Source organism: Bos javanicus, chromosome 11, assembly GCF_032452875.1.
Source record: "Bos javanicus breed banteng chromosome 11, ARS-OSU_banteng_1.0, whole genome shotgun sequence".
NCBI classification, from domain to species: Eukaryota; Metazoa; Chordata; class Mammalia; order Artiodactyla; family Bovidae; genus Bos; species Bos javanicus.
Window position 1 is genome coordinate 75,176,448 of NC_083878.1, and position 24,891 is coordinate 75,201,338.

The 24,891-nt window shown below is 52.4% G+C and overlaps 1 protein-coding gene across 2 annotated transcripts in view; it reads right to left on the minus strand.

Moving 5' to 3' along the window:
- Positions 1-24,891, minus strand: part of KLHL29 (kelch like family member 29) — a 335,083-nt gene that overhangs the window by 63,172 nt on the left and 247,020 nt on the right. For both annotated transcript variants that reach the window (XM_061433195.1, XM_061433193.1), the window contains 2 exons: positions 12,969-13,110; positions 10,757-11,269 (listed from right to left, as the gene is read on the minus strand). In XM_061433195.1, the coding sequence (XP_061289179.1) occupies positions 10,757-11,269; positions 12,969-13,110 (655 nt within the window). The remainder of the gene's footprint in view (positions 1-10,756; positions 11,270-12,968; positions 13,111-24,891) is intronic.

Genomic DNA, 24,891 nt, shown 5'->3' on the forward strand with positions numbered 1-24,891 from the left:
TGGGTGTGGAGAGGCTGGGCTGAGATACATCTAACCCTTAGTCTCCAGAGGAAATAATTTTGAAAACTCAGTGGAAAGCTTGCTGCTACAGCCAAGACTGGGGGCAAAAGAGTATAGGAAAGGGGAGCTCTATAAAGAGGAATGATCTATAAACCCAACCTTGATGAGAAAGAGGAGGGAAGAGACCCTAAAGATTTGGTGGAGTGGACAGGAGGATTTTTGTGAGGTTGTTTTTTCTTTTCTCTTAACTTGGAAGTTGGAGTGTGTGTGTGTGCCTGGGTGTGTATGAGTGTGTTTTATACAAATAAATCATGATTGTTACAGAAAAGTTAGACTATGTGCAGTGTGATGCTCAGGACCATGGGGGTGACCGTTGCCTGGTGTCCCTTTAAGAGGTGCTTCGACAAGCTGGAGCATGATTAGGGAGGACTCCAGCATGGTAAAGGACCAAAGGACCCATAGGATGAACTGCTGAGGTCACTGGAGATATTTGTAGAAAAGGAAATTCTGCCACCATCACAAATCTGAAGGACTGTCATGGAGAACAGGAGCCAGCTTTGCTCTGATAGGCCCAGAGGGCAGACCATGGAAGTTATAGGAAGACAGCTCTTGACCATTTAACATCATAAACCATCTAGCTGTGAGTGGCCGCGGCTTAGTCCCCAGCGGTGGAGGGCAGATTCTTGCTTCTGCTGGATGGCTCTGAGATCCCTCCCAGCATGAAGGTTCTACAGAAATAAAAAATTAACCCCAAATATGGATGATTCTAACAGTGGAAAATACAGACAGTGCTCAGCTGACAAGGAATAGAGTGAGTGGCTTAAAGTTAAACTGGTAAAAATGATAATAGTAAATCGATGAAAAAGCTGAAATAAGTATCAAGCATTGAAAATACACGCGGTTACATTGTAACTGTCAAGTAAGTAACTTTGCTGTGGTGAGGGGCTACCCTTTCCATTTGCCAGCTCCACTGATATATATGGCCTGTTACAGACTGAATCGTGTCCCGCTGCTGCTGGGTTGCTTCAGTCATATCCAACTCTATGCGACCCTATGGACAGTAGCCCGCTAGGCTCCTCTGTCCATGGCATTCTCCAGGTAAGAATACTGGAGTGGGTTGCCGTGTCCTCCTCCAGGGGATCTTCCTGACTCAGGGATTAAACCCGAGTCTCTTATGTCTCCTGCATTGACAGGCAGGTTCTTTACTACTAGTGCCATCTGGGAAGGCCCTTCTTCCCCAAATTGTTATGTTGAAACCCTAACCCTCAGTGTGACTATATTTAGAGATAGAGCCTTTGAGGCGGTATTTAAGGTTAAGTGAGAGCATAGGATAGGGCTCTAATCCAATATGACTTTATAAGAAGAGGTTCCAGGAGCCCATGTGCAGAGGAAAGCCCACGTGTGGACACTGAGAAGATGGCCATTTGCAAGCCACGGAGAGAGGTTTTGCTAGAAAACCTGTGGGCACCCTGAGTTTGGATTTTCAGCCTTCAGGACTGTGGGAAAATTAACTTCTGTTGAGTCAGTCTATAGTATTCTGTAATGCAGGCCTGATCTAACTAACATATAGCCCATGACATTGGTCCTGCAGAAAGTGGTAAAAAAAACTAATAGGTGTTTGCCTGGGATGTATGTTAGGCCTGGGTCTAAGACACTGAGCCATGAGAGCATTGAGTGGTCACTGGAAGAGGGGAGGAAAAGGCAGTGAGAAGCCAGTGGACAAAACAAGATGGTCAACAGTGCTGTACTTGGTCATCCAAAACCCTGCAGGGAGAGCTACAAGGCGAAGAACATTCTGGAGCTGCACTGAAAATCCTTGGGCTTCCCTCTAAGATACATGTGTTTAAAGAGAGTTACACTAAGAAATCAGGCAATGACAACAGTTTCAATAGGTGGCAACATTTTGGCCATTGTTTTCTTCAAGCAATTGACATGATGTTTTGTGTTCCTAACCTACTATGCTTATATTATTTTCACATTTTCAATTTCTAGAATAATAAGCATGCTCCTGAATGGAATGTAGTTGTAACGGAATCATTTTTTGTTGAGCCAGGTTTGTGCCACAGTCTCACAGTTTGGGGTACTGATACCTCCCCATCCCTGGGGAAGAGGCAGCAGGCACGCCAGACCTGCCCAGCTCTCCCCTTCTTGAAACTCATCTCTAACCTTGAAAACTGAACTAAAAAGCCCTAGGGGCCAGCCCTACAGGACATGCCTTTCCTAGCAGGATGGCACATGTTGGTTGTTTGAATAGTGATCAGGCCACAGGAAACTTGCCATTAACGTCTGTTACGATAGGAGAGAGAAATGTTTACCAAGACTTCCTGGATCCTGAGTGTGCATCAGTTTCTCAGTTGGAAGCTGATGACCCCAAAGTGCTTCCTTCCGGGAGGAAAGCCTCCAAAGACCAACAGGTCTTCACCTTGTAAGACCAGAACAGCCACAGGGACTGAGGAATTGAACTTGCCCAAGATCATGGACCCTTACTGTGCCATCACTGATGGGGAGAGGTAAAGAGAACTTCTGGGAAGCCCGAGCAAAGTCCAGGCTTTCTGGACTTGATGTTTCAAGGGTTCAGAGAATGAATTTCATGGGTGTAAATCAGCATAAACCACTAGTTGAACCTGTCCTTGATCAGGATGGGCGCTGAGAACCATTTGGGTAGATGTGTGTATGTGTGTGTGTGTGTGTGTGTGTGTGTAAAACTCTGTGGAACTGAAGTCATGATTTCTGGGTTCCTGGCACTTATTTCAGGCCTTCTTCCTAAGAGCTGGTGTCTGTGGAACTACCTGCCTTCCGCTTGCCTCCTCTGAATCATTTCAACTGCCTTTAAAGGCTCAGTCCACATTGAACTCTCTTTTCCAGCCTCTTAGCTCTTATTACTGCCCCCCGCCCTCCGCCCTCCTCCAAGTGGAATTCAGGGTCTTCCAGGGAGACCTCCATCCCTCCAAGCACCCAACATGGTGTTTGAAACCTTGTGGACATGATCACAGGACCTCAGGCTCAGCAGGAGCCGAGACCTGCACGGGGCATGCCTCTTGTGCCTGGGAGAAGCCAAGTGTGGACTCGGCACACAGTAGGTACCTAATACTACACACACATTGTTGTTGTTCAGTTGCTAAGTCCTGTCTGACTCTTTTGCAACCCCATGGACTGTAGCCCGCCAGACTTCTCTGTCCATGGCATTCCCCAGAATACTGGAGAGGGTTGCCGTTTCCTTCTCCAGGGGATCTTTCTGACCCAGGGATCAAATCTGAGTCTCCTGCACTGGCGGGCGGATTCTTTACCTCCGAGCCAGCAACCTCCTAGTTGCTCAATAAATGCCTAGTGATGAGGTAGGGAGGGAAGTAACATGGCTGGAGCCTGTCAGTGGCTTCTGAGTGTCAGTGATGCAGAACCTAGTGGTCATTCCTGCTTGGTGTCTGCTTGGGTCACAACTTCCTAGAGAAGACAGGGCTCGGGACCCTGGCAGCTGGCTTCCTGCTGTGGATCACCATCCTCTTCTGAAATCCCAGGAATGGAAATGTTTCCTCCCTTGGCTCCCACTTGAAGAGCCTCCCCCACCACCCCATTCCAGTTGCTGTCTGGACTCCTCTCACCCTGCCTGTCAGACAGTTAGGGCCAGAGTGGGATTTCTGAACTGGAAGATGCTCAGTGGAGATTTGGGGCTGAAAGCCCATGTACCACTCCTGGTTCACTGAGAAGGTGCCCAGGGCACATCACTCTGCTTGTGCTCTGTTGAGCAGTGGGACCCCGAGAGGGACAAACGCAGGCTGGGGCTCAGGGCCCACCTCCTGCTCCAAGCATGACACCATCGCTGGGTGGTCTGACCGCTGTGCTGCATTTTCCACTTGCCTGGTTCATTTATTGTCAAATGATCTGTTAACAAAACCGTTAAGCCCTGGACAATCCTCCAATTAATGATTCACAAATCCCTTGAGGACAGAGCCCTGTGAAGACAGGAGGGCCTTCTGTGGCAGGCTGGGGGCAGGAGAGGAGGAAAGACCTCATGGAGATGAGATGGACTTTCAGATTCCCATAGGCTCTGAGACACTTATTTCCTGGGGGAGCGTGTGTGTTGGGGTGGGGGCTGGAAAGGGGAAAGTTATCATGATGGCAGGACTGTGGGTTTGGTTCCAGGTCTGTGTTGAGTGTTGTGTCAGTCAGAGCTGGGAGAATGCTTTGGACAACATTGCTTTAAAAATAACGGAGATCCTGAGCCAAAGGTGCTTCAGACAGCGTTCCCTGTCCCACCCCCGAGCATTCTTTAGAATTTATAGTAGTGGTAGTAATAACAACAGCTAACATTATTGCAAGCATACTATGTGCCAGGCACCGTGTTTAGGCTCTACATACATTGTTAAATCATTAAAGCAGATCTAAGAAGATGGCACTGTTATTATCTCTGTGTTACAGATAACTTAGAGGCTTAGAGATACCAGGTTTCTAGCCAAGTTCATTGGGTTAATGGGTAGTGGAATTTGAATTCCACCCAAGCAGTCTGGTGCAGGACCTGGGCTTCTGGCCACCTTTCGCGCTGCCAGCCACATGCTCCTCACCCCCCTTCACCTACAGCCTTAGTTGCTTTGTCTGCAGGAGTGACATAATTATATTTGTCCCATCTATTGATATGGCTATGGGGGAGGACCCCTGCAGTGCCTTGGGCACCCCCAATATCAAGCTGAACGTCAAAGGATGCTGAGAGCCCCTGTGGGTCATTAGGAGGAGTCCTCCCAAGACAAATAGCTCCTGGAATTAGGAGGAGGTTCCCAGCAACAGGCTGGTTTCCTCTGGTTGTTATGGTGATGGTAGGGGATTGTAAAATGTTACAATGAGAGAAGGCAATTTTCTCTTGTACAAAGTGGACCTCTGAGAACTAGGTGCTTCAAACATCATGATGTTAACATAATCTCCTAAGACTCTGGAAGGCAAACTGGTCTTTAGTTTCTCACATTCCCCTGGGTTCCTAAAAGGCCGTGGACACTGAAGGATGGTCCTGTACCATCATCATAGGAAACACTTTTATATGTAATTACAAAGGGCTAGGCACTTTTCACTTTCATGCATTGGAGAAGGAAATGGCAACCCACTCCAGTATTCTTGCCTAGAGAATCCCAGGGATGGGGGAGCCTGGTGGGCTGCCGTCTATGGGGTCGCACAGAGTCGGACACGACTGAAGCGACTTAGCAGCAGCAGCAGGCACTATCCTAAGGGCTTTATGTAAAATAAATTGCTTAATTCTCACAACCGTAAGAAGCAGATTCTATTTTTTATCCCCCTTTTACAGATGAAGAAACTGAGGCAGAGTTTCAGTTCCCATATGTTCTGGGGTAAGGATTAATATTTTGGTGGAGATGCTTGGCTTCAGGAGGAGCTTTGAAACAGATGGACTTCTGTTCCCAGAAGTATGGGGCAGGGATGGGGGGACCAGGCAGCTACAGAATGAAGTCTCACATAGACTTCGCTGCATGCCTTGATCCTCAAGTACTAACCTGTTTTCACCATACAAAGGGAGGAGGCGGCTGCAGAGAAGTCACGGAACCTCGCTGGATAATTCCCATCCCAGTGTTGTGTGCTTCATTCCTCTAACTCTTCACCGTTTAGTGCCAGGTACTGGCTTGGAAACTGGGGTGGAATGGGGTGGAGTCTGTGCTGGCCCCCAACCCAGGACCTCATAGTCTAGTTGGGAAAATGACCCAGAAACAGGCAAACTGTATCATAAGTGCTCAGCCAAGGCTCAGAGCAGAGCTGGACAGGAGAGAACCCAGACTGTGGAATGGATAGAGGGCAGCCTGCTAGCAAAGCAATGAGAGACGGTGAGAGATGAAGCTGGGAGGCAGGCAGGCAGGAGCTGGATGCTGGAGCACCGTGTCAAGGGTGGGGCTATGTCCTGAGAGCAATGGGGCCATTGGAGGCATTCGGCAGGGAGTAACAGAACCAGACTTGTGTTTTGAAATGATCACTTTGGCTGCGGCAGGGACCCTGGACAGGAGGGGTTGTACTGTTGAGGCCACTGATGCAGTCCTGGAGTGATGTTGGCCTGAAAGGAGGGTGTGGAGACTGAGAGGAGAGGACCAATTTAGAGGAGGCAGACTCAAAGGAGTTTCCAGACTCAGCGCATAAGGGCATAAGGAAGACCATGGATTTGGACTCTGAACTCCTGCATGGATTCAAGGTATCATTTCTGAGACAGAGATAGAAAGAGCAGGTCTGTGGCAAGGTGATGTCAGTTGGGACATTTGTGCCTCTGGGCTAACTGTGTGTGGGCAGACAGCTTTATCCTGCACCCCCGGCTTCTTCTAGAATCTATTATTAAGGGAGTGGATTGCCCTAGTGTGTCAGAGGCTGGTGCGGGGAGAGATGAGATCGATGCTGAACGCCAGGGCTGGGGGAGAGGAGGGTGACTCATCCCACTCCCTTTTAGGGATGGGGACACAGCATTCCTGTTAAGCAGCTTGACCAGGGACTGGCAGCCCCGTGAACAAGCTTGGGCTTCTTCTATCTCCTCTGCACTGGGGCGGAGGCCCTGCTTTCTGTGTCTTTGCCAGCTTCTCTCTCTGCTAAAATCCCCAAAGCTGGGGCCTATGTCAGCAGGAGCTACTGGGTTGGTGGTAAGTGGGCACAGTGCTCTGTACGGTCAAGCCTGTGATCTCATTCACTTCTGCTCTCTGCTTGATGGTTGTACTGTCATCCCATTTTCAAGATGAGGCAAGGAAGCCTCAGGGAGGCTAGGAGTCTTGCTGCAGTCACACAGCTGTCCACTCTACCTCCAAGTTCCTTTCCTGGATCCTGTCTTTGCCCCTTGTGGAGGCTGGGGCAACTGCTGTCCAAATAGAAGGTGGCAGAGCTCCATGGTGTGGAGGTTCAGAGGCAAGGGTGAAAATGGGAGGAGATGCAAAACCCATAGGAAGGGGCTGCCCACACACCTATTACAGGATTCCCCAACCCTGAGCACCCTCATGGCCCTTCACCTGGGGCCTATGAAATCTAAAGTCAAAAGAGGTAAGCCTCTTCACTTCTGGTCAACTTGGACTTTGCTTTTTGGTCCAGAAGCCAAAGGGGACAGTTGCAGTCTGGCTTCTCTCTCCCCGGACATGCAGATGAAATTACAATAGCCTTTCTGCAGCTCGCCACTAGGCCCAGTGTTTGGGGCTTTCAGGGGTCTCTGGTCACCCTCCTGGCCACCAGAAGTCCTTCATGGAAGAAGGTAGGGGCTAGAAAGAATGACAGCAGTAGCCTGCACCTCTGCGGTGACACACACATAGCTGAGTTCACGTGGTACGGGTGCAGTGACACCGGACTTTCCGGATTCACAAGGTCTGATGCTGGTCACCACCTCTGCCCGCGGATCAGCTCAGGGGTGCAACGCAGCAAGACCAACAAACGGCTCAGGGATTTCCAAACAGGATTCGAGTAGAACTAAATCTTCATCCCCCCCTTATCACTTTGCACACATAAAATTTAATTAGCTTTCAATATATAATCTTAAAAAAAAAGAAAAGAAATCCTACAGATTCCTCCCACCCCAAATTGTTCTTCGAGAAAGAAAGGAGGTTTATCTCAAGTTTCTTAAGAAAAAATCTATAGGCACACAATGCATTGAAATAACATTCATTACAGGGAGCTGCATGCAAACCGGCTTCTCTAGTCAGAGATGAGAGACAATCGCTTGACCTATTGCAAATCAAAAAGCATTTCCACACCACCTGTATTTTTCAACTGGTTAAGTTTTAAATGAAAGCCCCAACACCCTTTCTGGGAAGGCACAGTAACAGAGCCTCAACTGAAATTTCAACTCAGTCGATGGGAAGATAATTACAAGAAACAAAATGTGAAATTTAAAATCAGGGCACTAATGAAGTCTAAAAATACCAGTGGCCCATCCTTTTGGCTGGCAAGACCTGTTCTTCATGGAGGGGATCTTTTCGTAATTACTCAGCTCCGCAAGAGACCAGGTTGTCACGTCAAACAATAGTAGGAAAAATCGTGGGACTTTAATGAGCTAGATCTCAAGGAGTTCTATGGTGGATTTTATTATAATGCCCGGCAAGCTTTCAGACAGAGAACAGGAGAAAAGGAAAGTTCTTTTTTTTTTAAAGTAGAGTTCTGACTAGTGTTGATGTTCTCATGCGGGGCCTCCTGGTTCCTGCTCAGAGCCAGCTGCCTGTCATTTAGGAGTGTGAAATCAATTGGACTTCGGAGATGTAAAATCCCTAGGGGCAAAATTAAAAGTGACCCAAATCCAAACCCACGTGGGCTTGTCAGGAAGATGATTCTCACACAGCAAGTTTCAAAGATTTGGTTTCAAAATTCGGGTTTCTTATTTTAAAAAATATGCAGTTGTTTGACATTAGATCTGACAGATAAATTATACCTTTAGCAATAAAGGCTTTTAAGATTAGAAATGAAAGGAGAAATTACCTTAAAAAAAAAAAGAAAGAAAGAACAAAACCCACCCAGGCTTGAGCTGGGAGGCATTTGTGCAGGCTTCATCGTCTTTCTTTGCTGCAAATACCGGGGGGAGAAATCAGCTGACGAGGGCCGTAAATAGAGAAGCGAGTTCAATGTAATTTCCGGGGAAACAGCCAGCTCACTGGAGAACTATGGAAGTTGGTGTGATGGACAGGTCACCAGGTCACCAGCTGGAGCTGGGAGAATCTAGTTGGCTCCCCAGAAGTTGGGGCTGTGAATGCTTTCTAGGCCCACAGCATCCCCAGGCCTGGCACGGAATTCACACCATAGTGGCTGGAAGAGCAAACCCCACCAGGGGTTTCCTCCTTCCTGTCTGTGGGCTCAGGCCCATGATAGAGGATGGTTCGTGCTGTCTGACCCCCCATGATGTTACAGGTGTGGCTCTGCAGGGCCTGCAAGGCCCAGCGTGAACAGGAGCTCAGCAGGGACCTGCCTTGACCACCTATATCTTCATGATCTTATGAACTCAGATGCCTAATGGTGATCAGATGTGCCTACGCCTGGCAGCTTCAGGGGGCGGGGTATGGGGTGGATCCCAGCTCTATGTTAAGCCCTAAACCAGGAACCGGTCCTGTCTGGGCCAGTTTACCTTGTTGCACAGAACCAACACCTTTTCCTGGGGGGATGCCTGAAATTGGCAAGGCAGCAAGAACTTCATCGGTTCTAGGAGCTTCCCTGGGATGGGGTGAGGGCGGGGTGGACACACCCTCCTCCCCCTACCTGATGGGAGAAGATAGTCTCCCATCTTCTCAGGCCTTGGCACAGCCTTGGGAGCAGCCGGACACCCAGTACCCAGTGCGTCACAGTTGGTGGTATGTAAACTGTGGGTACATTTTTTTTTTTCAAAGGGAGAGGGAGCTTAACCAAAACAATTCAAACAAACAAACAAAAAATAAAAAAACAATGTAGTCAATTTTTAAAAAAAGATCTTAAACAAAGCAAGAGTTTACCAAAATTTAGATGTAATTTTCTCATTTAAAACTAGTGCTGATTTTCAAAACAAAGGCAGTCCAGACTCAATCAGATTGGGAATTAAACCCGACAGAGATCTAGACACGGCTTTGTTGTTGGGATGCTTGACAAGGCCTAGAAATTGCTCGCAGGGATAAAGACAGAGATTCAGGAGGGCAGGCTGGATGAGAATGGCTGGTTGGAGCCCTTACTCTGCTAAGACTCTGGTCTGCAGCCACCCTCCCCATCTCAGGGTTCGTAAGTTGGGAGGCTGAGGCGTCTCGCTCGAGGTTCACAATTCTAGACCATCTACTTCTCTTTCAGAGGGAGCCTGGAAGCCCAGCAGGGCAGATCACCCATTATGCACCCTCTTGTCCACACCTGGGTCCAGGCCTGGTTGCCCTGCCTTTCCACTCAGCAGGAGTGGACCTTGAGGGGATGGGCGAATCCAGGGGTATGTCAGCTCCCCGCCCCCCTCCCCCCGACTCAGCTGCAGCCTCAGGTCCTCCCAGATGCTCTGCATCCTGACTGCTGGACCCCTCAGTCTGGTCAAGAGTGAGGCTGGTTTGCTGACACCCTCTGCTCTAAGCCTTGGGCCGGGGCCCAGCCTCAAACCATATCCTGGTGTCTTCCCTCCCCTGGCTCTGTTCTCAAGGATCTGGAATGAAAACAGGTCCTGGGGAAGGGGGTTAAATGAAGGTCAAGGCTGGAAGTGCTCTTTCTTGGGGTCTCACAGAACCACCCATGAGTTCTTGAAACCAAACATTTAGCTGCCTCAGGATGGGCCAGGGAGGTGGCGGGGGGTGGGGGGGTTCTTGTGGGCCTCACTTCACACCCCTGAGCTGCTCTCATCCAACGCACAGCAATAGGTACTTTTCTGGGGGTGGGAGGATGGGCACACGGCCAATTCATGTTCTGACTGTCCTTGAGTGGAAAATGGAGAAGGCCCCCAAAGGGACTGTTCTAGGTGGACCTAAGAGGAGGCTTCCTGCTCATGCTGCCTGTGGCCTGGACTTGGGTCAGATGGGAGAATGGGCCGGGGCTCAGGCTGAAGGCGGAAGGCCCTGTACTCGGCAGGCTCTCCCCGCCCTCCTCTGCTTGCCTACCCACGTTTCCCTGCCTTCCTTGTCCTGCCCTCCACTTTCCCCTCCGCCTCCCCAGTCTAAGACCCAGCTGTCCCAGGCGGGAGGCCCCGGTGCAGCCTGGATTGAAGCAGTGGAGGACTGCTGGGGAGCTGGGCACCAGGAACCAGGCTCCTGTGCACGCTGTGGTGGTGACCACACACGGGGGCACAGGTGCGGGCACACAGGAGCACGTGGGCTGCAGGACTTACCTTTGGGGTGCCCAGGGTCCGTGAACTCATACTTCCCCACGCCAATGGTCCGCAGCATCTGTAGCCCATGGGCCGATTCTGACGTGGGGGGCCCGTTGGTGGCCGGGGCCACGCTGGGAAGAGTGGCAGACGGCTGGGCCGGCAGCGGTGGAGGCAGCAGGGGCCCTGCCATGTGGCCGTTGCCCACGGCGGTGGGTCCCGGGCGGGCCACCTGCCCGACGCCAGGCAGTGTGGAGACAGCCAGGGGCTGTGGGCTGGCATACAGGGCCTGGGCGGGCATGTTGACCACCACGCTGCTCAGTGGCTGGGAGGGCGGCTGTGGGAGTGAGTAGTGGCCTGGCATCAGCGGGAGCTGGGGCCCCACGTGGGGAGGCAGTGAGGGGGTCACCCCGATGACCGGGGCCTGGACGTTCACCGCTGGGCTGAAGGTGGGAGGCTGGGCCACTCCATAGGAGTGTGAGATCAGGGCAGGCTGGCTCCCGGCGGCCACCGTGGTCACCCACGGCCCTGTGCCTGCAAGGGAAATGGGAGAGATGTCATCTGCTGGTTATACAATTCACTCAGCAAACAGCGACCGACGGCCTCCAGCCCTGGGCCGAGTGCTGGGGTCAGAGAGGTGAGCAAGGAGCCTGTGTCCTTAGAGCTCACAGACTAGGAATCTGTGATTAGATGAAGCCCTGCTGGGTCGGCCCTCACTAGCTGAGTGATCTTAGGCAAAGCCTTCCGTGAGTAGATTCCTCATCTGCCAACTTCACAGAGTTGCTGTGAGCAATGAGATGACACACAGAATGAGGCACCTGATTTTGATAATGAGAGAGGCTGGAGAAAACTAGAAGCTGACAAGTGTCCGTGAAGCAGTGCCAGCAAAATTCTAGAATGGGTTGCTAAGGGGGCTTGTTTCCAAGCCTGTGGAATAGGAGGTGGTGTCACTGTGAGCTAATCTGGTGTCTTAAGGATAAGGCATGCCTTCTGACACTCAGTCCTCTGCAGGACTAGTAAGGGAGCCTGGAAAAACACATCAGAACTTCAGAGCACAGTTGGTGAAACCTTGGATAACTCCATGGTGAACATATAGAGAGGTAGAGCCACAGAAGTGATTGACTCATGAGCCGGCTAATGGCCCAGAGGATGCTGGAGACGTAAAGGGAGGTCTCTAGTGATGGGCTCACCTTTTCTATCAGTTATTTGGATGATGGAATGGAAGACATATGACCAAGTCTGCAGGTGACATCATGTTGGAAGGGTTAGGCACAGGTCAGCAATATAAGCAGGAAAAGATGCTAAGAGTCATACGGGAAGATATGGATATGGTCTTGCTCTTGGGTCCCCCCATCCAGCTGCTTAAGCCAGACTGTGAGGAAAAAGACAGAATAGCCACCTGGACAGCCTTGGGGTCTTACTGTTGAGAGAGCATATGATGTGGTTACCCACAGAGCAGAAGTGAGGTGAGGCTGCAGTCATCAAGGTAGAGGGGTTGAGTGAAGGAGGGGCTGCAGACCACTCGTGGTTCTGTGTGTTGGGTTCTGAGGGATGCAAAGAGAGGAACAATGCCGAGGAAGGTGAAGGGACTGGGCTTGAGGTCATGGCTGAAGGATTCAGGGTGTTCTTCCTGCAGAAGACTTGGAGGGGGATGAATGGGGGTCTTCAGATATCTGTAAGGCTGTGGTGTGAATGGCTAAGCTTACATGTTTTGTGTATCCCAAGGGGAGGCCTGGGATCAATGGGAGATAACAGGGAAGGTTTTTGTTATGGTTGGAGCTGTCCAAAGAAGGCCTGAGATGCTATAGGAAGCGGTAAACCCCCATTTCCCAGTGAGTGGAACCTCTCTCAGTTCTCATATAACTGTTGGCAAAGCAAGACCTCACTGGATGGATGACTTTGGAAATTTATGAATCAGAGTACTGAGGTTTGGGAATAACTAACCAAGATAACTTAAAGCAGATTCAGAGTCACTCCTATGTCATTCTCTCTCCCTTGTTCTTCCCAGTATTTTCTTGAGCAACAGAGAAAGGGATGGAGACACAGCCTAGGGAATCACACACAGTCACACCCTCCCTGCGCCTCCTCCCTGTCCCTGATGCAGCCTGAGGTCCCGGCCTCTGCAGGCCATGGGTCAGGACCTGCTGAGGAGCTGGGCCACCCAGGAGGGCTTGGACACCTCCCCCCGCCCCAGCCAGAGGGTAGGTGTCTCCGTCCACCCTGAAGTACACACCTGGATTGTCGCTCTCCCTCATCTGTTTGGAGGGCGGCTCATCAGTGTCCCAAGGCGTGGACTGATTGATGGGCGTCTGCCCCCACCGGATGCTGGTCGTGAGTCCCTGGGACTGATTGTCTGCTTTGGAGATTCCGGGGGCCTGGAAAGAAGCAGAGCAGGGGGATGAGCACCCACCGCCTGGCAAGAGTCCTGCCCCGGTGCCCAACCCCCAGCAGTCTCCAGAGGCAAAGACCGAGCCCTGCATCCAGTCCCTCAAGGGAAGTGCAGGGTGTCTTGGTTCAGTAGCAGCAGCCGTGGCCTCAGCTAAGCTCCTGGCCTCCAGAACACCCAGCCTAACCTGGTGCCTCGCCCATCACCTGAGCTATCAGAAAGGAACGAGAGCCTTGTATTGTGAGAAATAAAGTTCCCCCAGTCCTTGGGTCATTAATAAACCACATCAATCATGATGGGCAGGTGTTGAGCACCAACTGTATACTCAGTCCTGGCCCAGGAGCATCATGTGCCCAGCCTCTGACTTGTGAGAGGACGACCTTTCGAGGCATTACCGCCAGGCCCCATCCCGCCTCCACGCCAGCCTTCAAGGCCCCCAGCGTCCCCCTCCACAGAGGAAGCATGGTAAGGTGAGGACTGGGGCCCCTGGGAGGACAGCGCAGGTCCTGACACCAGGCCAGAAGGCAGAGAGCATCTTCTCTGGGACCCTCAGCTCTTCCCTATGGAAAGCAGATAGGCTCTCTGCCCCAGGATCTCATTTACTAATTCACGTATTTAATGAGAAAACCAACCTCAAGGCAGAAACAAACACTGGGACAGCATTGGTCTCCCTGAGCTAACACTTTACCATGGAATATTATATAGTCAATAAAAATCATGCTTACTCCCTAAGGAGATGGCAAAATGCTTCCACGATAAAGTTGAATGAGAAAAGCAGAATATAAATGACACACATATAACCTCACTGGGTAAAATAATATGTGCAGGAGGGAAAAATCCAGGGGTGGATTAATAAAGAAAAATAGTAGCAGGAATGTCTTTCTTGGGTGAAGGAATTAAGGGACACTTTTATTCTTTTGTCTACACCTCTGTATTTGCCAAATTGTTTACTATGGCCATTCCCAGTATTTATAAATCATAATATGTATAATAAACAAACAAAAAAATCCAAAAGACACATTGGAGAGCCTCGTACTGGGACGTGACGGGTGAGTCTCAACAGAGAGAGTTCCAGGAGGACTGACCAGAGCTTGTACGAGGGTAGCCAGAGCCCAGCCAGGTTGGGGGTAAAGTGTGACGTGGGGTTTGAGCAGACAGTCACCCACTGGGGACAGTCACAGGAGGCCAAAGGGGCCTCCAGGGACACCTGCAGGCCTCTCTCAAGTGAGGCCACCGCGCTCTGGACTCCTGCTGGAAGCTGACTCAGTGACCCAGCTGGCGGGGTGGAAGGAGGCAGCGCCCCCTTGTGGGCATCTCTGAGCAGCGAGGCTTTCCTCGCCAGGAAGCCGCGAAGAGTCCAGGCAGGTGGGAGGGTGGACGGACTTAGCTGGGCTCTGATGCCTAATGCAGATGACAAACAGCGCCTGCATCAGGGCCTGCTGGGAGGAGCGGAGCGCATCCTATTAGGACCGTAGGCTGCGCTGAGCTAATTGCATTAGGCAGCACTTTATCTCTGGGCTGCGTTTCAGATGCTTCGGTTCTGTGAACAGCGCAGGAAACAAAGGAAAAGAGTGAATCTCCCGAGGGAGAAACAATTCTGCGGACAAGCTTCCTTATCAGAGGGAGGCCTCTGCCCCATTTCTGTCTGTGGGACAGATGGGAGCTTAGGGTAGGCTAGGGGCTTCGGGATTTAGCCGCCCTCACCAATAGTCTTAGGGAATTTAGGAAACAATAGCTTGGCATCTGCAGCGTCTTTACATAGACCGCTTTCCCGCGTGTCCTGTCTGCAGCACCCTATTTCCAGGCTCTGGGGGTGCCGTGGGCTCAGAGGTGCAGAGGTTGGTTCCCTCATAATAAGAGGCATCTGGACCGGGGCGAGGGGAAGGAGCCAGTGTGATGTCCTGTTGGGGGCCCTGTTTTGGGGTTGAAATTTGAATGTGGAGTCCCCTGGCCTTCTCTCCAGTCCCCTCCTTCACTGGCAATACAACAACCCTTTCTGTCAGTAGGGGGCGCCACAGCCCCTCTGTGAGGTCTGGAATTCCTGGAGGCCTCCCAGGCTAGAGGCAGGTTTGGTTTTCCAGGTCCTCCTGCAGCCGCCCTTTGTCTTCCAATGAATCAGTATCCATGGCCCCAGCCTGGTTAACTCGACGGGACGGGGAAGGGCTTTGTGGACCTGGAGCCCCGCACCTGGTCCTTAGAGGCTTCCACCGCTGCCAGGAGGGGTGGCTGGGGTCTCCTCCTTAAGAGTGGGTAAGTGAAAAAGTAAAAGTCACTCAGTCAGTTCTTTGCAACCCCAGAGGCCCTCCTGGGTTCTCTGTCCTTGGAATTCTCCAGGCAAGAATAGTGCAATGGGTTGCTATTCCCTTCTCCAAAAGATCTTCCCGAGCCAGGGATCAAACCTGGTTCTCCTGCATTGCAGGCAGATTCTCTACCATCTGAGCCACCAGGGAGTGGGCAACCAGACTGTAAAGCTTCAGGAGTTCCTGCTGGTCGCTCGTGCCTTTGCTGGTCATCTGGTTTGCTCTTCAGTTAACTGGGCTCCTGCTCTGTGGTCGACCCTGCCCAAGGCACCAGGGACACACTGTGGCTGAGACTCAGCCCTACCCTCGGGGGTCTGCTCCCCGCTACACAATCTGTGACCCAAGACACACTCCAGAAGGAAGCTGGGGGTGCGGGGCGGGCCCAGGGCACTGGCACAATTGAGCTGTGGCTACAACAGGTCTGCTGTCTGCCTGTGTCTTTCATGACTCTCACAAGCGAGTTCTTACCTACAAGAAAGAGGTTGTGCTGGAGAAGGAAAACAGCCTATTTTTTTTTTTTTCTTTAGGAAAGACAAATAAGGACACTCATTCTGCTTGGCACTAGCAACTTCTGAAGCTATGAGCAATGTGCAGTTCAGGACTTTTTATTTATTTTATTGAATAAATGAACATTCCCTCCTTCACTCCCTCCAGAAAAATACACACAGGCGAGGCTCTTTGCGGAGGCGGCTGGACGCCCAGGTGATGAAGAATGCGGCAGCTGGTGATGTGAGTCAGCTTGGCTGACCGGAGCCCCGTCCTTCTGCAGTGGGGCTTCAGGCCCAAGGTAGACTCGAGGTCCCCAGGCTCTGGAGGTTTCTGGGGGACCATGTGCGGGTCTGCACGTCCAGCTCTGAACTCCAAAGGCCAGGCCTTCTTGAGTTTCACTTCTCCTCGCCAGGGGCTCCACCCCAAGAAGGCATAGACACCGGCCAGGAGACCAGCCTGGGTGAGGGTCGAGGAGAGGAAGGCAGGGTGAGGGAGCCTCCCTTCTCCCCCTCTGCTGCCATCACCGAGGACATCGCCGACCTTTCCCCAGTGTTCCTGGCCTTGCTCCCACGACATGATGGCCCTTGGCACAGAGGCGGGCAAGGAGAGCCCTCCTCCTGCCTGGTGCCTCCACGTGGCCCTCTCTGCCCATCATTGGCCGAGCAGGCTTCTCTCTGCTTCTCTTTAATGAGATGCTAATGGGATGCATCATTAACACAGCAGCTTTTAAACCCTGAGCTCTTGTAAATTTTCAAAGGTCACATTTTTACGGTGGCTGACAGCATCCTGCTTCTTTCAGTGGCTGAAGAACACTGAGGAGCCCCATCCTTTATGGTTGCAGCTCTCTGTGAGGGGCATCGAGGGCTGAGGCGCCTGCTGGTTGGGGAGCTGGGAACCTCCACCTGCAACAAGCCCCCCCTCCTACAGAGCTGCCCTGGGGCCCTTGCTCCACTTAGGGCCGCAGGTGGTGAAGATGCCTGGTAGCGGGGGTGGGCGAGGGGCTGACCCCGCTGGAGGGGCAGCCATGCCTTTCATTCCAGGAACATCATTTGCTCACCAGGCTGCACACTTGTGAACCTACAACAGCCTCGACAGGCTGCCTCTGCTGATCTGTCCATCCAAAGGGGGCCCTTTTTTTCTGCTTTGCCCAAAGGGGCCATAGAGGCCAGCAGCATCCCAGGTGGTCAAGGAAATTTGAAAGATGATGAAATGGGACTCTCTGGGGCCTTGCCACGCCTTACTTGTTCTCACCCCTTGTCCCACGCACATGATGGTCACCGCCTCGAAATGCTGCCCTTCAGGGCCCGCACTGATCTGCACTGTCTGGTGGGCTCCAGAATGGCAGGGATCCACACAGGTGCTCGGCCCAGCTCCTGCCAGCCTGGTGCCCAGGGAAGGCAGGGTCTCTGAGCTATAGTGTTGGCCAGCGGTAGGGGTGTTCATCACTGTTGATTCACAAATGCATGTAGGTATGGCCTGGCCTACACTTCGGGAGAGAGAATAATGGGAGTAACAGAAAAGAGATGTGCAATGGCAGAGTGGGAGACACTGGGACATTTAACTGCGGAGATGTCGTTTTCAGACTGTGGGGGCCGCTTGTGTTATGACCCCAACACTTGCCCTGGCTGCTGCTTGGAAGGTCTAATGCCCCCTCTGCTGACCTCCTGGCCCAGTGCTTGAGTATAATAGGAGATGTGGGGGCTGAGGTTGACTCCTGCCCCTGTTGGGCTGGGGAAGAAGCCAGAACTCAGCTTTTCCCACTATTCACCCAAGGACATCAGGAGCGGGTGAACCAGTGAAGCCCAGAAGTTAGGGAGAGCTGATGTTGGACCATGAAAACTAGGCGGAATTCAACAAGGCCGACAATTTTGGCTGAATTTGCCACCAAAGGAGCCCAGAGCTGTGGGTGCATGTCCAGTCTAGATATAGCGGACAGAGCTCCAGGGACCACTTCTGGGGCTCATGTGGGCTTCCTCCTGGAGGAATGATAGTACCGGTGTCCAAGTCCTTCTCCTGCCCATGAACCTGCCTCCACAGACTGGAAGCTGCGAGTCTCAGTGCTCTTGTGGCTTGTGTGTTGTGACAGCGCGGGCAGGGACTGCCATCTGCTGAGCGTCCCTGAGAACAGCCGCCCCATCTTCACAGCAGTGAGACTGTTCCCCCAGGGGAGCCCAGCGTCCCCCAGCCCTCACCTCGCTTTAATCCCTCAGACCACACTCCAGTGCTTCCTCTGGGCCTGAAGCACCACTGGACACCAAGGTGTACCCCAGCCGGCGGGGATTGGGGGTGGGAAATGGCCTTAGTGAAAGCGGAAGCGGCAGGGCGCCGGTAGTGGGAAGCCCGCGGCTGGCCGCACTCTGAGCTTCACCCACAGCTGCGTTTTTAATCTCATGTGCTAAGTCGTTTGAGTCATGTCGGACTCTTTGCGACCCCATGGACTGTCACCACCAAGCTCCTCTGTCCATGGGATTTTCCAGGCACGAATACTGGAGTGGGTTGCCATTTCTACCTCCAAGGGATCTTCCTGACCTTTTTCCAGGGTCAGGACCTTCCTGGATCTTCCTGATCTTCCAGGTTTGTTCAGGGATCCAGCCTCCCTCTCTTCTGTCTCCTGCATTGGCAGGCGGGTTCTTTACCACTAGCGCCACCTGGGAAGCCCTTTTATCTCATGGCTCCCCATAATCCTCACCTAATTTGGGAAAGAGAGTCTTTGGTGAGACACTCATACAACCCCTGGTTCTGAATTCTAGGGACCCTTCTGACAAGGAACTGTTGATGTGGCCTGAGTCCTGCAGTGGGCCTTTGACTTTTTTTTTTCCCCTGACTGCTTTTTGAACACCCCTATCTTGCCCCCATCTTGAGGTGGAGGCCAGAACACATTCTCTGCCAGCTTCCCTTGGGGCTGGAGCACAGGCTTGTGCCCGGCTGCTCAGACACCCTGGAGTGTGATTTTAGTCTAGGGGTGCTGGGCGGTATGAGGAAGCCAGCCCAGCTCCCAGTTCACGCTCTGCAGTGGTGGTGGCAGAGGCACATGGGTCTGGGAGCACACAGGGTCTGGTGTCCTGGGCCCAGCATCAGTGACGAGTGCTCTCATTTCCTTCTCCCTCTGGAGGGCCCTCAGACTCCTTTTGTGGGTTCCCACAGGCTGCCAGCAGATGTGAACGCTCAGGCATCCCTGAGCACCAAGCCCAGATTGTCCTAGGAATCACCTACCACCGACTGCCAGCTCCAGGACCCAGCATAGCTGGGTAGCCTGCTCCCTGCAAAGAGTGGACATTTCACCTCCTTTTCAGCATCCCTCCCCCTGCAAGGCATTTAGGGGCTTCATGGTGCCCAGGTCCACCCATGGGGACTAATGGAGACTAGTTTTTGGTAAACTTATTCAGACTGGGGTGTTGGGAACTTCCTGGGGCCCTCGAACTATAAAGGTGCCCAGGAAGACAATCCTTATGTAATTGTGGAAATTCAGGCTGGGGGTAGGGGAGAGATAATTTGGTGTCTGAATTTTTTAGATTATAGTTCAGGGGTTTAGACCTAGATGGCTGGCTTTCTAGGACTTGCAGATTATTTATGAGAGCACCGCTTCTAAGATCAGATAGGTAGAGCATTGACCACCTCGATGGCAGGGGCCCTCTGACTCATGTGAGTGCATGTAGGAAGATCCTGCGTGTGGTGGGGTTGAAAATGCGGGCCTCTGGATCCCACCTTCAGAACTTCTGATTCCGTAGATCTGGGCTGAAGGACCCTCAAATGTGGCTCCCTAACAAGCCTGCCGGGTGATGCAGTCTGTCAGCCTCACTCTGGTGGAGGCAACAGCAGTCTTGATGTTCAAGTTCCCAGACCCCTATGCCCCAGTGTGGGGGAACTTAGGGGCTGGTGCCGCTGGGCAGGTCACAACTGGGATAGGTTTTGGGGTCTTGCTTATGCGGCTCATGGGAGCCAGACAGGTGACACTGTTTTCATGGACTGCTGTTCACAGCCTAGGTTTCAAGGGGTCAGAAAAACGCATTGACAGATACCAATGCTATAAGTTGGTGACCTCTGGGAAGAGCAAATGACACTTATGAGTCTCTCAGTTCTCATTTCAAGATCGCTACCACACTACAAACAAGAAAATAATCACAGTTAAATCCCCTCTTGGGGCCAGAGGAGGCTCTCCTGAACCCCTCCTGCCCTCATTAACCAGCTTGCCCTCTCTGGCCCCCTGAACCCAGGCTGTGCCCGTGGCATCCCCCTCAGAGCAGCACCATAATGCGCTCTGGGGCCCAATGAAATTTCTAATAATACTAACCAATGATGTGTTAAATTGAGACACTTCTGGCTCGCATGCCGGAAACTGCACGATGGTTTAAAGGACCAGTGCTTACCTTTCTCTATCAATTTGCTGCTAAATTACTGCTTTCGGAGCAACTTACAGAAAAGTAATTCTTTATTTAAATTTTAATTTCAAACTTGTCATTTTAAATATATATTCAGATTCCAATCATATTACTGAATATGATGATGTCTCTGGAGGGCAAGCGTTGCTGCAAGGAGCTGGGTGGGAGCAGAGGACGTCATGGGGGAAGGAGGAAGGAGGAAGGGAGCTCAGAAAGGAGGTAGCCACTCTGGGGGGCACTGGGGTGAAGGCATCCTTGTGTTGGGGTGGAGACAGAACTGCAGAGGCTAGTGGTCAGACTGTAACCTGGCGTTATGACCCCAGGAAAATACTTTATGTTGAAACCATCAACTGCTTCCTGTGCCCTCTGTCTCTTGCTGGACCACCCTGAGGAGCCAATCAACCATAATGGCTTGGATCACATTTATTGAGTGCCTCCTGGTGGCTCAGATGGTAAGGAGTCTGCCTAATTTGTCTGCAATGCAGGAGACCTGGGTTCAATCCCTGGGGTCAGGAAGATCTCCTGCAGTAGGAAATGGGAACCCACTCCAGTATTCCTGCCTGGAGAATCTCCTGGACAGAGGAGCCTGATGGGCTACAGTCTATGGCACTGCAAAGAGTCGAACACCACTGAGCAACTAACATTAACACAGACTCCTACATACCAGGCATGGGCATGATGTGAGCTCTTTCCTGAGGAAATCTGTGTTCTTATGTTCATTTTACAGATGAGAGTAAGAAGACCCAGAGAACTCCAGGGACAGCAGAGCCTGTTCTGTGCTAAGTCCCTGGGCAGTGCTGTGTGATGGCCAGAGTGCGCCTCGGTCACCTCTCTCCAGACCGCGCTGCTGTGGTCGACAGCTCCATGAATGGGTTTAGTCATATCAAGGCCGTGTCCACACTACCCTGTTGGGGTCGCCCATAGAATCCCTCCTCTGGTGTCTGCAGGTATGCCAGCCGGGGCTTCTCCTTCCCCCACTGTGTCCAGCCCAAGTGGGCCTCCTGCTCTGACAACACCCTGGGGCCAGGGAGCCAGTGAACTTGAACGTCAGGACTGTCCTTGCCCTCCCAAAGTGAAGTCCCTGGACTGCATCAGCTGGTAGGCTTGTTAAAGAGCCACATTTTGGGGTCCCCTGCCCTAGCCCTTCTGAATCAGAAGCTAGCCTTCCATCACCTCTCCCACTCAGTCAGACCCCCTAGACTCTAACCCACCACCAATGTGTTCTGCCAACCCCTGCCAGTGAGGTCCTGGCCCCTCCAATGAGGCCAGTTCTTCTGTCTCAGACCAGGGCAGCACAAACTGATACCTCCACCCTTTCCCAAAGCTGTCAATGCATGGCCTCCCTTCACATTTCCTCTTGCTTCAGCATCTACACCCCGTCTCCCTCCTTTTCCATCAGCCCCTTCCCCCCTTTTCCATCAGCCCCCTCCCCTTGGCTTTCCATCACAAGCACTGAAAAATCCTTATTTACCACTTCACCTGCCATTTCAGCATCCATCTGCCTTCCCCATCCCCTTTTGCAGTTACCCCTTCCTTGGGATTCAGGACACCTGGTACTCACTCCAGTTACCCTCAGTTTTCACTTCCTTACCTCTTCCCAGCCCTGCACTTCAGGGAAATCATTCCCTCCCCTTTTAAAAAATATTTATTTGGCTGCATTGGGTCTTAGTTGCAGCCTGCGGGATCGCAGACTTCTCTCTAGTAACAGCCAGAAGGCTCAGTAGTTGCAGCACACAGGCTTCGTTGCCCCATGGCAGGTGGGATCTTAGCTCCCCAACCAGGGATTGAACCCATGTCCCCTGCACTGGAAGGTGGATTCTTAACGACTAGACCACCAGGGAGGTCCTGAAACCACCCCCTTTCAATGGACAGTCACCTCCTGATGCCAAGCCCCGTAGCATCTCTTCGTGTTCTCTCTCTGATTCCTAACACCAGCTTCCTCCTCCTTCCTTCTGGAGCCACTTCCCTTGGGTTTCCTGTAGCAGTGCTTTTCCTGGTTGTCTTGTTGCTCACTGACCCCTTCCCTTGCCAGTTCTCCACAGAGGACGCACAGGAGAGCTCACACTCGGTGTTGCTCTGGCCCCTTCCTTCTCTCAGGTCCGTTTGGGCACTCTCCTCTTTCATAGTTATTTTTCTGATGTGAAATGTCTGTGCGATAGCCTTTGTCTCTGGTAGAATCCAGCCTTCTATAGTATAGTAGAAGTATATTTGCTTTCCCCTTTTCCAACATCAAAGTCTATACTGTGGAAACACTTTTGCTGAAGGCTCGGCTCAGATGGCCTCCCTTGCACATGTACAGCAGCAGCGGCGGGGGCTGGTTTTTGCATCCTGCTCTCTCCAGTGCCCTGTCCAGGTCCTCCCTCTCCGGCCCCTTCCCCCAGACATCCTCCCAACGGATGGGCCTTGTGGACAAAAGAAAGGATAAATCTGGCAGAACATTACAACTCAAAGCTTTCAACTTTCCTCTAACAACTTTCAACGGGAAACTTCTTAGTCCCATTTCCAAGTAACTTTTCATCCATTACAAAAACCCACAAAATTTTCAAAGGGGCTTTGAAATAAGATCACCTGGAAAAAAAAAAGCCCATCACAAACGAAAGTCTTTGAAAAGAAAGAGGCCTTTCCTGAGCTTCAGCACCCCTCTGATATCAGTTCCCTTTCATTCTGCTGAAAGGTGCAGGGCAACCTGGCCCTCAGCAGATGCCTGTGATGTGAAGCGAGCCAGTGGCCCAGACCAACGACGATGGACGGGGGACAAGGAGGAGCGTGAGGGGCACCTGCTCGCAGTGCTGGGCCGGGCCTTTCATCGCCCCCTTCAATCGGCCCTTGAGGCTCCCCCCGACAGCCGTGTTCCTTGGAACCGGCCCTGCCTGCTCAGAGGCCTGGCGGCCCTGCCTGTTCCCACTCATCTCTGTACTGGCGACAGCGTAGCTCCCTGCGGAGCGTGGCGACCCATCTTCATTCTTGTCCCCAGAGTGGGCGGGAAGGTAGGCGAGGCCAGGGCAGCCCCGCTCTGATCTTTACAGACGTTTCCCAAACAGCCGGCCCCGCAGGTGGTGACTCGGGGACCACCCCTCGACCTCCCAGCCTCAGAGCCTGTGACCCGCCCGCCCTCCTCTGGTCAGATTCACAGACGCACATCACATGATGGCCAGTGGCCGGGAGCCTTTTGTTATCTTCAGATTGGAAATCCTCAGCGAATCTGGTGAAGAATGGTCCTCTGTGCGGGGCGGCTGAGCTAAGAGTGGGTGCGGGGACATGCTTGGGGTCTCTGGCTGACTCGGCCTGGCCCTCAGACCCCTGTGCTCTGAGCGCCCAATATTAATTTGGAACCAGGCCTTCCCAGAGTTGCCTCTGAAGCACCCCAGGCTCGGGAAGCAGCAGGCTCTCAAGAACAGCTTGGCCAGGGGCTAGCCGGGCCCCTCGGACCCGCAAGGCTTTCCCAGCCTCTCTGCAGACAGGACTCTAGGACCGACTGTGCTTTCCTTGTATGGAGGACCCACCGGAGCCAGAAAGAACCCCAAGAACACTCACTGGCTGGCTGTCTGCGGCTCCTCTGGGGTCCTTTCTTCAGTGAACACCTGACACTCCTATTCACATCCACCGTCCACCTTCTGAGTCATGGGCCTGGACGGAGCATCCCTTGTTTGTTGTCACAGACAAAGGCTTGCCCAGGAGGGGGAACAGTTCTGAGTTCTGAGCCCTCTGCTGCCTGCCTGACCTGACCCTCCGGGCAGAAGTCGACTGAGAACTCGACTCTCACGCCTGATGAGACGGGTCTGACACAGACATCTTCAGCAACTGCATTAGAAGCCTAATAAGAGAGAGGATTGTGGTAGGGTCACCCCGAGGCCAGGCAGGACAAAGAAACGAACAACGTCGCACAAATAGAGGCGACTCCTCAGACGGGGTGGCGCAGCTGAGGGAGCTCAAATCGTTTCACTGCCGGGACTTCAAGACTCACTGAAGCAACTTAGGGCCTGAGTGTGCATCTCAGGACCAGAGCCTGGGTTCTGATGCAGTGTGGGGTTGGGAACCCGGCGGGTCGACCAGGTCTGAGATGGAATCTTCCGGAATGACATCCTCTTGCCACCTGGTGCTTTCTCTTTGCTGTCTCCTGCCTGGGCTCTTTTTGACAGAGCAGTGTGGGTCCAGGCAGGGTCCTGGGGGTGGGGTGGAGTGGGCTGGGGTGTGGTGTGCCCTCTTGTGGCAGCCCAGCCCTGCTACGTTAGTTCAGAACTGAGGCAGTTGGAGTGACTTTTTTCTTTCCTTTCCTTCCTTCTTTTTTTTTTTTTTTAAAGGAAATGGCATCATTCAGCTCTAGCCCATCTTTTCAGGCTTCAGAAAACTTGCTGGGACAGACAGATTCTATTTAAATTCACTGGAGGTCCAGGTGCGAAAGGGAAGTGGTAAAAATCCTTTACAAGTGGTGGGGCAGGAGAGACAGGGAAGGAGGCCCTCTTGGGGTGGGTAGACAGATGGACTTCTCCAGTGGGGTGACATGTGAGGAGGAATGGGGTTCTGATGACCAGTGCAGGGAAAGGGCCCGGCCCTGCCCTGCAAGGAGATGGGGCAGGCACTGTCCCAACGCCGAGCCCTTGG